The sequence below is a fragment of the Phanerochaete carnosa genome (assembly GCF_000300595.1).
Source record: "Phanerochaete carnosa HHB-10118-sp unplaced genomic scaffold PHACAscaffold_1, whole genome shotgun sequence".
Taxonomy (NCBI): Eukaryota; Fungi; Basidiomycota; class Agaricomycetes; order Polyporales; family Phanerochaetaceae; genus Phanerochaete; species Phanerochaete carnosa.
The window spans coordinates 4,528,491-4,540,429 of NW_006767628.1; the positions used below are offsets into that span (position 1 = coordinate 4,528,491).

Below are 11,939 nucleotides of genomic sequence, written 5' to 3' on the forward strand. Positions count from 1 at the left end.
ACGCGAACGGGTCTGGCTAGTAAAGGCATGCCTTGTATACGGGAAGGTAGTGCCGACAAACAGAGAGACGGAGTAGACGGGGGAAAGAATATATAGAAGCATGCGTGTGAGATGAGAGTTAAATGACGAGCAAATGCGGATGCGATAGTCATGCGAGAGGTCCATTGCGAAAACAGACACGAGGTAGGAGATAAGTTAGGAAAGGAGTCAAAGCTAGCCTGGGGACGAAGCATTTTGTGCGTGAGCAAGTGCAGATTGTAGGTCTGTATGCGGAGTCAGACATGAATTACAGAAGCGCCGGATAAGACGTACCGTGCATCCTGAAGGGTTTCGGTAAAAAGTGGTCCATTCCAGCGGCACGGCACTTTTCTTCACTCTCGGTACTGACATTTGCAGTGAGAGCGATGATAGGTAGCCGTCCGTGAATAGTGCCGTTGTTCTCTAGTTCTCGGATCTTCTGGGTTGCCATGAAGCCATCTAAAACTGCAAGCCGACTGATTAGCTCAGAGGAGAGAATATTCGGGCAGAAAACGTACCTGGCATTTGACAATCCATGAAGCAGCAGAAGTATCTCGACTGGCTCGCCTTTTCCACGGCCTCCTGACCGTTGCTTGCAGTCTCTACAGCGTACCCCAACTTTTCTAGTAGACGCTTGCCAAGGTGTTGATTGACCATATTATCCTCCACCAGCAGAATTCGCTGCGTCTCCTCCAGCGCAAGGGCCGCCGATGATGGCTCTACTACAGGAGCGACCGAACGTTCCGCTCCCAGAGGTGACGACGGAGGCTGGGACAATGGAGGGGACAACGGCGATGACGGCGTGGGTACAAGCGACTCTTCCTTCCGTTCCTCCGTAGGTGTTATGGGGTACTTGCCTTCAGGCAGGGCGAAGCGCACGCGGGACTGCGTCGAGCTGACGTGAGAGCCCATATGCGGCTCTGGGTTCTGCAGCATTTCGAGCAGATTATGTGTGACAACTGGTCGCTTGGTGAGCACGACGTTTCGCGCATGGGACAGTGCGGGCTCAAGAACCGAGAGCTCTTGCAAGTCGGAGTAGACGATGAACATTGCCGGAAGCTTGAGCACTTCGCTGCCGTTCATTAGCTCGCACAGAACCCGATGTTGTTGCACGGACTTGACATCGGTCCAGACAACATCAGTCTCCTGAGCCAACTGCTGTAATGAGAGGTCCGACGATAACCGACTCGCGCTGAATCCATGTCGCGACCACAAATCGACAAAAAGTTTTGTGGTCCGCTCATGACGATGAATAATCTTTACTCGCTTCTTCACCTCGAGTGGCAAGGTCGGCCTCATGGGTGAGTTTGAAGGCGGTGTGACAGGGAGTTTGACCGTGAAAGTGCTCCCTTCGCCTTCGGCCGACTCGACGTCAACTTCGCCAGACATCCGCTGGACAAGGTGCTTCACGATGCTCAGCCCAAGCCCCGTGCCTTGCTTTGGTCGCGTAAGAGAGCTGTCGGCTTGTCGAAAGGGCTGAAAGAGAGCGCTACGGAACGATTTGGGGATGCCGCAGCCGGTATCCATGATTTTGATGGCGACCTGTGTATCGGACTCCATGGCCACATGCACGCAGACATAGCCCTCTTCGCAAAATTTCTGGGCATTCGATAGCAACTAAAGACATGTCAACGTTTCATTCTTGTACATCGAAGTATCTCCGGGACTTACATTCATCAGAATCTGAGGAAAATCAGTCACGAACACGCGCAGTAGACCAACATATGCTCACCCGATAGGTGTATGTCTCATCAAGATACATGGTACGTGGAACGTCGTTATCGACGAAGACCACAACCTCGACATTGTGGTCACGATTTGAAGCATCACGCGTTTCGATAATGCGAGCCTGATCCTCGACCATCTTCCTCAGGTCAATCAGCACGGGCCGCGCCGACAATTCCACATTGTTGCGATCCAGCTGAAAGCCAAAGTAAGGATCGCTTAGTCATGAACCTCTGAGTGAGACGCACCTTGCTGAAGTCTGCGGAGAACATGAGTATATGCGGTACAGTGATATGGAACTCGACGCACCCAGCACATTTCCGGCAATGACATTGATCGCATGGCACGCCTGCTGGATGCTATTGACGTAGACCGCCTGCTCTTCTGTAAGATTGGTCATTGCCAGCAGCTCGCAATACCCGTTGACAGCATGCAATGGCGTCCGAATCTAATCATGCAGTCAGCTCACAAGTATGACACAACTTCGCTTGCGCAGCTCACTTCGTGGCTTGCGACGGAGATGAACTGTTGCTTGAGTTCGTTCGCCTGCTCCGCTGCTTCTTTCTCAGCCATGATACGCCAAAACCGTCGTTTGGTGAGGATTACCTCTGCCATGCGGTTTCTTGAGATTATGGCGCTATGGGCTAAGACGGCGTTCGAGACGACACAAACAAAGACGGCGATGACGAGAATCGCGAAGGGAAGGTACTCAGGGTACCCTGCATCTGGGGAAGGCGGTGCTCTGGTGTAGAACGTTGCCGCAGCCATACCTGAGAATGTTGAGCGTCAACGACGACGTCATGCATGCGCGTATATGCGTCGACAACGTACCAGTGTAGTGCATCGATGACGTTCCCACGGATGCAATGGTACTGAAAGCCACCTGTCGCCCGAAGTGGACCTCCATGTGAACCATTGAGATGCATGCGACAAAGCAAACCGAGAAGGCGACAACGTAGGACAGGATAACTATTGTCCAATTCCATTCGATATGCCCCTCCGGGATCTCCATAGCCCACATGCCACAGTAGTGCATGAAAACGATAGCCAGTCCCCAGATGGTGGCCCGCATGCACGCCATAAGCGTGATCGACCGGTAGTAGGCCTTGAGCCAGTACTTCCAGCCAAACTTCGGGACGGGCTTGTCACGAGCCTGGGCCTTGATCCTGAGGCGTGCTTCACGGCTAAGACCAGCGTGCAGAGGTTCGGTCCAGGAGAGCGAAGATAATGTTGTGCTCGTGTGCGAGTATGTGTGGGTGCCCGAAGAAGCCGAACCAGAGGGGCGGCGCGTCCCTGTAGACTCGTCACTACTGCTGGTAGTAAGGGGAGTGCTATCTTCTGACGTTCTTGTCGAAGACGGTATTTCTTCGGGAGGCGAAGGCCTAGCTGCGAAAGACCAGCTCGCGAAAAGCCGACGAAGTGGATTCAAAGGTTCGCTAGCGGGAACAGTGGGCGGCGCTGGTGTCGTTTGAGGCGTTGCCTCTGGCACGTGCGAGAGCCCTCCTTCATGCGAGCCTTCTGCAGGATGTGGGAGCTCTCCGGTAAATAGAGAGTTATTGCGGAATAAAGTAGGCCGAGTAGGCACTTGTTCGAACCTCTCTGCGGAGTGGCGGTCTTCGTTCTCCTCGCCATCGTCGTCTCCGCGGTCCGACGTGCTAGCAAAAACGGATCGACGGTCTTCATCACCATGGTCGGATGTAGCGACTGGAACATATCCAGTCTCGGGGTCTGCTGGTGTGGAGTCAAAGACAAACGACCGTAATGATGTACGGAACGACTTGAACCACTTCGACAAAGTGACGGCTGGGGCAGAATTCTCGATGGTTTCGGTAGCGTAGCCGCTGGAAAACGCAGCGCAGGTGAAGAGGATGGCGACAAAAGCAGAGAAAAAGGTGAGGCCTCTGTCGAAAGTGATCTTGACGTCTAGACCACAAGCGAGCATTCCCACTAGTCGTGAAGTTGTTCATCTCGTGTTACTGAGGGAGCTCCGAATGGACGTACCAAAGTGCATCGACCAAATCGCCGTAAATCCAAAAGCGACGCTAGCCATGAGTATCCATATCCACCGAGCGAGCCTCCCTCTCGAGTACTTGGCATGGATGACGATCTGGGTGCTTGTATAGGCCCCCAACCAAGAGATACAGTAAGAAAGGGCGACCAGCTGCAGGGCAAAACGAGGCAATGAGCTCCACAGCTTAATGGCACGGAAAGCGACATACTCTGTACGACCAAACCGGAACGAGCTGTCGCTCGTCAACCGTGGAGACGTCCATGCCTTGGCGCGGATACCGTCGACGTGGCTAGACGAGACGACGGTAGACAAGCAAGCGGGAGGCAAGGAACGACGGAATTAAAGCTTATTAAAGGCTGAGTTGGACTCTAAACCATTACAGGTGCCATCCGGCTGTGGTGACCTCAGGCTAAGGCACGTGCCGCCTTCCTAAAGCGGGGGCCCGGAGCGGAATCAAGCAGAGCCGACGGCGACGGAAGACAAACAGTCGCAGCCGGGGCTGCGTTGTGGGTCCATTTGGGGAGAAGCACAGAGAGGAGGGAAAGAGGAGGCGAGCGCGGCCGACAAGTGAGATCAACGGTTATATTAATTGTCGACGTGCGCCCAGTCACTCAGGCAGGCAATTCGCCACCCAACATCAGACAGAATTTCAAACGACCAGACCGAGCGAGACTCGCTGACGATCATTCGCAGTTATTGTATGTGAAGGTATGCCACGAGAGTGTCAATAAACACGTTCCCGCAGGCCGTTCCAGGCCGTGCTCGCGTGAGCGGCAAATGTGTGCATTTGCGGAGAGCAGGAACGAAACAGAACAGAACAGAACAGAACAGAACTACGGAATATGGAGACCAACCAACCTCACGCTTGGCTTTCCCCCGAACTGGATGACGACCCGCCATCCTGCTTCGCAGACCCGTCACCGAGTTCAACGATCTGGGGACGGGTAGACCTGCGCCGTGGAAGGGGCTTGATAGGCCTGTATTGCACCAAAGAGGCCATCGTCGAAGAAATGATATCGACTGATGAGTCCGAGTCATATTCATCCGACGAGTCCGAGCTGTCGCTGTGCGAGGTAGAGTCTGAGTCTGAGGAGGTCGCAGATGTCTTACTTGCATGCATTTCGATATCTGAATCACCTGCGGAGGAGTCCGACGCTACTCCCCTCTGCTCCTCAAAGACTCCAAGACCAAGATTCTACCCACCGTTAGACGACGCGGCGTAAGTGTATGGGCGGAAGAAGGCGCACCATCTGGATGTACCTTTCTTCACTGTTGACAAACTTCTCGATGTCAACACTGTCGGGATTCTCCCTGGCCCGACGTGCTATCTCTTCAGTCGAAGCAGCAAATTGCGGGAGGAATGCTTGCACCCGCGATAAGACTACCAGGGCAAGGGATCAACCTTGGGTAGATTGCGGGGAAGTGTACAGTCAGACGACTCACGTTCAGTAGGGGGCTCTACTACGAACGTTGAGCGGTCGCCGAAGTCAAAGTTGAGGTTGTGAGGAGCCATTTGACTTCTCGGCCCTGGCTTGCCATCTAGTTGCATGAAGATGCCACCTGGACGTTGGCGTTCAACACACGCTTCGCTTCAGCGCGCAGCATGTAACGTACGCATCCTCTGTTCCCGCTGAGCCTCATCCTCGAAGTCCAGTGTCTCTACCGCGCGGTCTTTGCCTTTGGTCGTGTCATGGTGGGTGTCGCTCATGCTTGCTCTCGCATACTTCAGAGAGGATGAGGTGTAATAACGAAAGAGGGCGCCTTCGTTTTGCCGCGGGCCCGCCTCCTCTGCTCCGATGTCACGTGCCTCCGATCAGAGATCGCGCCCAAATTTGCCTTGGCCTCCTCCGCAGGCGTCTTTCGTCTTCACTTCTGCTTGACTTGGGCTCGCCCGCAACTCTGCAAGATTTTCGCCGCTCTCCTACGCGGCTTACGCGTGACTCGTTTGCTGTTCGCAGGAATGGCTGCACCAGGTCCCTCGACTCACCAGACAAAACTTGAAGGCTATGATTTCTTCCGCAAGGTCCTCGGCAGTCCGAAATATGTTGTGGCCCCGATGGTGGACCAAAGCGAACTGGTGAGTAGCCAAGCGTACTTGAGAGGTAGGAGCCTGAATTGACATAGGTAGGCGTGGAGAAGACTATCGAGAAAATATGGCGCACAGGTGAGCTGGGTCTTGCGAACGGCGCAGAGAACACGGCTGACATCGAGCTCAACAGCTTATATACACTCCCATGATCAACGCAAGGGTGCGTGTCCCGCACATTTACTCTGAGAAAGTACTTACAGTAGTCCAGATGTTTGCCCAAGATCAGCGGAAATCATATAGGCCGGAAATGTTTGACCTCGGGAGCGGTGAGGAGGGTGGACTCGGAGATAGACCTTTAATCGTCCAATTCGCCGCCAACGATCTTGATTGGCTCTTGAAAGCAGCCAAGATGGTAGAGGCTCGCTGCGACGCTGTGGATATCAACTTGGGCTGTCCTCAGGATATCGCAAGGCGCGGGCATTACGGCTCGTACCTGCAGGATGAATGGGATCTCATTTATAAGATGAGTGAGTACAAGTGTCTCAGTTCACGGGAAACGCAGTATGAAGTTGACGCTTTAACATTAGTCAATAACCTACACAAGAACCTTTCAATCCCTGTCACCGCAAAGTTCCGTGTGTTCCCAACTATCGAGAAGACAGTCGAGTACGCGAAGATGCTTGAGAGCGCGGGTGCCCAGATCCTGACATGCCACGGTCGTACCCGCGAACAACGGGGTCACAATACAGTAAGCACGTCTGTAGTCCGCCCACCACCGCATCTAACACGGGCTACAGGGTCTCGCAGACTGGGAAAAGATCCGCGCAGTCAAGGAGGCCGTCTCTGTTCCTGTCATTGCTAACGGCAACATCCTGTTCCACTCCGACATCGAGGCCTGTCTCGCCGCAACAGGCGCCGATGCTGTCATGTCCGCTGAGGGAAACCTCTACAACCCTGTCGTCTTCATGTCTGCGCCTGCGTCATCATCATCGCTCGCCGACCCTGCACTCCCGTCAACTTGGTGCATCTCATCAGACGGCCTGCACCTTCCTCATACGCACCTTGCGCTCGAGTATCTGGCTATTGTGAAATCGCAGAAGACGCGAACGAAGGGCAGCGCGGTGAAGGGGCATCTGTTCAAGCTACTTCGGCCTGCCCTTGGTCGCGAGACCGACTTGCGCGACCGTCTGGGACGAATACAGATCAAGCGCCTCGGAGACAGTGAGGCGTGGGACCAATACGAAGCCCTCATCAAGGAGTTTGACGAGCGGATGCAGGTGCGCTTGCATGCTAATTCGCTGTGGCGCCTCGAATTTAATCCCGTATTGCGCAGCGGGACGCCAGAGCGGCAGAAGGTCGCCCTGTCGACAAGCTGATCACCGTGCATGAATCAACGGGGCTCAAGATGATGCCACATTGGGTCGCGCAGCCATATTTCCGGGCGATGCCCAAGGTCGTGGAGCAGGCGGAGAAGAATGAGGAGACTGCAGAGTCCGTCGTCGCTGAGGGTGGCGAGCCTCAGTGTGCATCAGGTACGCTCGATTGAGGCCCCTCCAATACCGCTGTACCTAATTGTTTGTTGATACGGAGAAACAGCAGATGTTGATATACCGCCTTATGGGAGCGCAGCAGGTAAACGTGCACCCTCTGAACGGACACCAGAGCTAGATGAGCTTGCGAAGCGTGTCAAGCTTGTACGGGAAGATGCGGCTGAACCGTTAGCTGCTGCGTCGTAGACTATGCGTTACGCATGGAATCGATGTTCCACTGTGTGGCCGCTGCGGACAAATAATCAGTTGTGTTCCAGGCCAAGGACGCGGAGCGTCCCAGACGTTTAATGGCGCGCCGGCCATAACCCGTTTGCGGCTTGCGTCTGCGCGGCTCATACATAACACACCCGTCAAGAGGCGAAAGTGTGTGTTACATGATATTTGCGACAATAGAGCGGGATAGTATACTTGAAGCTCGCTGCTCGTGTCCCCTCGTCTTTGACTTCTGGCTCCTTGGAATGCGCGCGATAGTGATGTCACTTTTGTCCTCGGCATCCAAGTAGCTGCAGATATAGTGGTAATACTCTGCAATCGGGCCCACCATGATCCTGAGAGACTCGGTACCATCAGGGTGCTTGCTCGGATTCGCCTCCACCTTCAGGTAAGCTTTAATCATTCCTACCCTGATCTCAGCCAGTGCGTGTCCAACAGGGACGAGGTCCTGATGAAGACAGCCCTGGAGTATCCATTTGAGGCGATCGCCTGCTTCCGACGGCGCAGCACTGAACATTACAGGACGTCTAACGGGGTCGTCGAAAAGCTCGGCAGCGAGTATACACTGCGCCCTGAACTTCTCGGCCGGCTGTCGGGGTCGGTTCTCTGTCGGCTCGACCACCCTATAAATCACCATGTACATGGAGACCCAGAAAAGCGACTCCCAGTCGTTCAACAGGTGGTACCTGAACGGAAGAGGGTGGCCAGGGTGGCCGGGCTTAGATGATATCCTCTCATCGTTTTCTTCCGCTATCAGAGCAGCGGATAGCGAATCACCAAGAAACGCAGGCTTCCATGAAGAAAGGTCGCTGACTCCCTTGTATTGGAACAAGTATGCGCAGGCGCTGACCTCAATCGACATGAAATATCGGGTACCCTGTTTTTGGGATCAATATTCAGAATATTCAAGTCACACCTATATCTGCAGGCAAGGCGTACCATACGCGTCGTATGAGCATTGTACTCCGATTTCCAACGTTGAGCGTATTCTAGGTCGGATAGCAGGCCGCGTCCATTGTACACCAGGATATTGCCAGTGCTGATGTCCCGATGCACCCAGCCAAGATCATGCATGACAACCAAGCCTAGAGATACACATCAATATATGTATATATAGCGCCGCGTTCCTTTGGGAAGCTATACTTACATCCCCCAACATCGCAGATCACCTTGAACGCGATCGCGAGGGAATTCTCGTCGTGCAGAGGATGGCCAAGTTCGTTGAACACGATGCGATGATGGACCTTAGGGTCGAGCCGAAAATGCTTGCAGGCAAAGCGGCTAACGTAAGACAGCTCGCTGTCGGGCGAGGTGGGCCTGCCTTCACGATCATTTTGACCACGAGGTCGACCGAGTGGCCAAAGGTCCATCGCTAAGGTAGATGTCGTCCAGGGAAGGAGTGACGCTTGGCAAACCCAAAACCAGAACATCTCCATGAGCACAGATGGTAGGGAGGTACTGTAATACCTCTTGCTCACGCCCGCCCCAGCTTGCAATCTCTGTGCATATTTCATAGATATTCTTTGCCTCCCGTTGCTGATCTAGATCGACCCAGCAGTCCTTAATAATCACAAGGTTTGACTTCGACTCGCCCTTGAGATAAGCAGACCATACTCTTGTTGCACATCTGAGAATACCATCCGCGGCAAGATCTGACAGAAGCTTGATGGTACAATAGACTCGAGCAGGCTGGTCCTGGTTATGGATGGTGATCTTGTACTGACAGTCTTTGTCTTGCTTACGACCGCATGAGATACGAGTGATGGTAGGATCCCACCTGAAGGCCGTCTTGTCGGCATACAACGCTGCTAGGAAGAACCTGACAATGAATATGGGGTCCTGGAGAACTTATCAGGTTTGTCAAGCCTCAGGTTAGCCACAGGGGCTTCACCTTGAAAAATTTGAAGGTAATGCTAGCAATGGCCTGCGAATGATTGCAGTACCACAGCCGAGTGGATGTGTTTTCAATGGTAAAACCGTAGGCCGCACGACGTAGAGGATCATCGCGCATGATATGATTCAGACCCCAAAGAACTTTGTGGATGTTCTAGTGGTATTATGAATGAAACGATGAGACTAAAACCCAAGGGTGGCACTACGTACGTCGTCTGTATCAACCGATTTATTGCACGCCTTGAACTCACCAACGAGGCCAATGTCCCACCATCGAGGCTTCTCCTTGTTCGTCGCATTGGACAGAAGGAAGTAGCCATGTGGGCGAGAATCATCATTACGCTTGGGAAATTGATAAGACTCAGGAGCTCTGTTGCCGTTGTTTCTGTAGGCAAACCGCCGAACCAGCTTGGACCGGTGTTTCTTCGCATGCGAGCGTGCGGCCGCCCTTGCGATGTCGTTGGCCAAATCTTCCAGCTGGGAGAACACCAGGGGCTCCTCGCGACTGTCTTTCGCTGGTTGCTTGGGGAATGATCTCCAAACGTATCCGTTGCGAGTCTTTCGAAGAGCGGGAGGAGATCCTTCCTGAAGCTCCTTCATAACCCCCTCCATGCCGGCTTCTGTTCGAAGGCTGTCCGGGGGCGGAGGCGCGAGGCGACTCAGGAAGGATGCCAGATCGACCTCAGGGATGCACCACGGCCGTAGCTGCGCAATAATGGGACCGTGAGCTATAGGACAGATTCGACAGGAGAGAACCTGGGGTCAGGCTGTTCAGAGAGCGGCAAGAGACTCACTCGTTGAGGCAAGCTCTGTGACGCTGAGCCTGAGGATTCCATCTCACAGCAGGCTAGCTGAATGCCCGAGTGGTTGTCCAACAAGACGAGGGCCTTAGACAAGAGACTCCTGAGCTCCTGACACTGGGAGGTCCGCGGTCGCTTACGCCATTTGGCTGAGTAAGGTGAACTAGTACGTGCGATACACACCGTGGTTATCAATCAACATTCTCGACGAGGTGAGCGCCATGAAATCCGAACTACGAACAGCCGCTTCGGTCGTTCACTGCGGCTGATGGTACAGCTGATGCGGCATGCCTGATAGAGAAGGCTTTTGCCCAAGAACTTCGTCTGGCGACAAATGCGATAACTGAACCGGGACCATGCCCGCGTCGGCTCCTCCTGCGCCCAGAAGGTCGTTGCCGGATGTGCGGACTTCCGAGGCGGGAACTTACTTACCAAGGCCGCCGCCCTTCGGACGATGAGCATAGCCTTTCCGGGATACGCATCTCCGACGAAAGTCTGCATCCGCACAATTATATACAACATGCATTTCAAGGGAGGTATACATTGCATAATCCACTCAGAGACATAGCAGCACTCGATGCGTTGCATAAAACCCTCTGCTTCCGTCCGTCTTCCGCCTAAGTAGCTTTGAGACCCTGCCGGACCGGGAGGCGTCCAACAGCAATGTCCTGAGTGTCCAAGAATCGACAGATCTTGTTATACTGCGAAGGAATTGTCTCCCAGATGATATCCACGGATGCTGCCCCATCCGGATGTTGGTCTGGATTCGCTTCGACTTCTCGATAGGCATTGAGCAACTCCACCCTGATGTCTCCCAGCACCGTCGCAACAAGCTCGAGATCATCATGAAGACAGTTGATGAGTGTTTGCTTGAAGGGATCCCTCTCCTCCGTTGCCAGCTGGGAAAACTTCACTGACCGCTCCTTGTAGCTGTAGAATAGACCACGAGCGAGTTCTCGCTGCTTCTCGAGCTTGTCAGATGGCTGCTGGGTTTGGTTCCCCTTCGGCTTCACAACTCTATCGAGGACCATGTACAGAGAGACCCAGAAGAGCGACTCCCAGTCGTTCAGTGGATGATACCGAAAAGGGAGGGAGGACCCCATTTGCCCCATTCGGGTCCTAAAATTCGATGGGAGCGTATCTAGGAGCTTCGAAAACGACTTTCTGCCCGCTTTGCCTTCTCCGCGAGATGTAGTCCCTTGTCGCCCCGCGGCCTGAATCTGGAAGAGATACTCATGGGCGTCAACCTCCAACGACATGAAATACTCTGTACCCTAAGTACTGCCGTGTAAGCATCTAAATCGGGAGAGTTCAGCAACAGGACGTACCGTACGCATCTGATGACTAGTATGCTCCTCGGTATCCCAACGTTTGGCGTACTCGAAGTCAGTTAACAATCCGCGTCCATCGTACACCAGAATATTGCCGGTGCTGATGTCACGGTGCACCCAACCCATGCTATTAATGATAAGTAGACCTACATTGTGGCGTCAGTACAGATCATACCGTCCCAGCGTCCCAGAGAAACGTGAGCTTACACAGCATCGCACCTTTGATGGCACGGAACGCCACCGCGAGAGACTCCTCCTCGTGTAAGGCATGGCCAAACTCCTTGAACACGATGCGATAATGCGCCTTGGGGTCTAGTTGGACTATCCTTCGAGGAAATCGGTCAACGTATGACGACCGACTGAGGTGCG

At 53.7% G+C, this 11,939-nt stretch overlaps 6 protein-coding genes across 6 annotated transcripts; 1 reads left to right on the forward strand and 5 right to left on the reverse strand.

Moving 5' to 3' along the window:
* Positions 1 to 14: 14 nt before the first annotated feature.
* Positions 15 to 4,095, reverse strand: PHACADRAFT_248203 (uncharacterized protein). Its single transcript, XM_007390878.1, has 11 exons — positions 3,963 to 4,095; positions 3,745 to 3,904; positions 2,575 to 3,690; positions 2,245 to 2,513; positions 2,053 to 2,191; positions 1,992 to 2,002; positions 1,751 to 1,939; positions 1,690 to 1,701; positions 537 to 1,635; positions 313 to 483; positions 15 to 263 (listed from the first exon to the last, which is right to left on the reverse strand). Exons 1-11 carry the CDS (start codon positions 4,014 to 4,016, stop codon positions 214 to 216), a joined length of 3,270 nt encoding a protein of 1,089 aa, XP_007390940.1. The 5' UTR covers positions 4,017 to 4,095; the 3' UTR covers positions 15 to 213.
* A 366-nt stretch (positions 4,096 to 4,461) lies between these two features.
* PHACADRAFT_248206 (uncharacterized protein) lies at positions 4,462 to 5,497 on the reverse strand. The gene is made up of 4 exons (XM_007390879.1): positions 5,369 to 5,497; positions 5,198 to 5,314; positions 5,002 to 5,135; positions 4,462 to 4,949 (listed from the first exon to the last, which is right to left on the reverse strand). The coding sequence occupies exons 1-4, from the start codon at positions 5,460 to 5,462 to the stop codon at positions 4,614 to 4,616; spliced, it is 681 nt and encodes a 226-aa protein (XP_007390941.1). The 5' UTR covers positions 5,463 to 5,497; the 3' UTR covers positions 4,462 to 4,613.
* A 131-nt stretch (positions 5,498 to 5,628) lies between these two features.
* On the forward strand, positions 5,629 to 7,649 carry PHACADRAFT_180642 (uncharacterized protein). Its single transcript, XM_007390880.1, has 8 exons — positions 5,629 to 5,831; positions 5,883 to 5,918; positions 5,974 to 6,003; positions 6,052 to 6,310; positions 6,371 to 6,531; positions 6,581 to 7,060; positions 7,117 to 7,315; positions 7,380 to 7,649. The coding sequence occupies exons 1-8, from the start codon at positions 5,715 to 5,717 to the stop codon at positions 7,517 to 7,519; spliced, it is 1,422 nt and encodes a 473-aa protein (XP_007390942.1). The 5' UTR covers positions 5,629 to 5,714; the 3' UTR covers positions 7,520 to 7,649.
* PHACADRAFT_180643 (uncharacterized protein) lies at positions 7,650 to 8,437 on the reverse strand. The gene has a single exon (XM_007390881.1). It carries the CDS (start codon positions 8,406 to 8,408, stop codon positions 7,704 to 7,706), a length of 705 nt encoding a protein of 234 aa, XP_007390943.1. The 5' UTR covers positions 8,409 to 8,437; the 3' UTR covers positions 7,650 to 7,703.
* A 252-nt stretch (positions 8,438 to 8,689) lies between these two features.
* PHACADRAFT_180644 (uncharacterized protein) lies at positions 8,690 to 10,462 on the reverse strand (the record flags this gene model as incomplete). Its single annotated transcript, XM_007390882.1, has 5 exons — positions 8,690 to 9,385; positions 9,438 to 9,593; positions 9,650 to 10,195; positions 10,234 to 10,388; positions 10,423 to 10,462. The coding sequence occupies 5 exons, from the start codon at positions 10,460 to 10,462 to the stop codon at positions 8,876 to 8,878; spliced, it is 1,407 nt and encodes a 468-aa protein (XP_007390944.1). The 3' UTR covers positions 8,690 to 8,875.
* A 279-nt stretch (positions 10,463 to 10,741) lies between these two features.
* Positions 10,742 to 11,452, reverse strand: PHACADRAFT_168990 (uncharacterized protein). Its single transcript, XM_007390883.1, has one exon. The coding sequence runs from the start codon at positions 11,349 to 11,351 to the stop codon at positions 10,857 to 10,859; it is 495 nt and encodes a 164-aa protein (XP_007390945.1). The 5' UTR covers positions 11,352 to 11,452; the 3' UTR covers positions 10,742 to 10,856.
* Between the last annotated feature and the right edge of the window lie 487 nt (positions 11,453 to 11,939).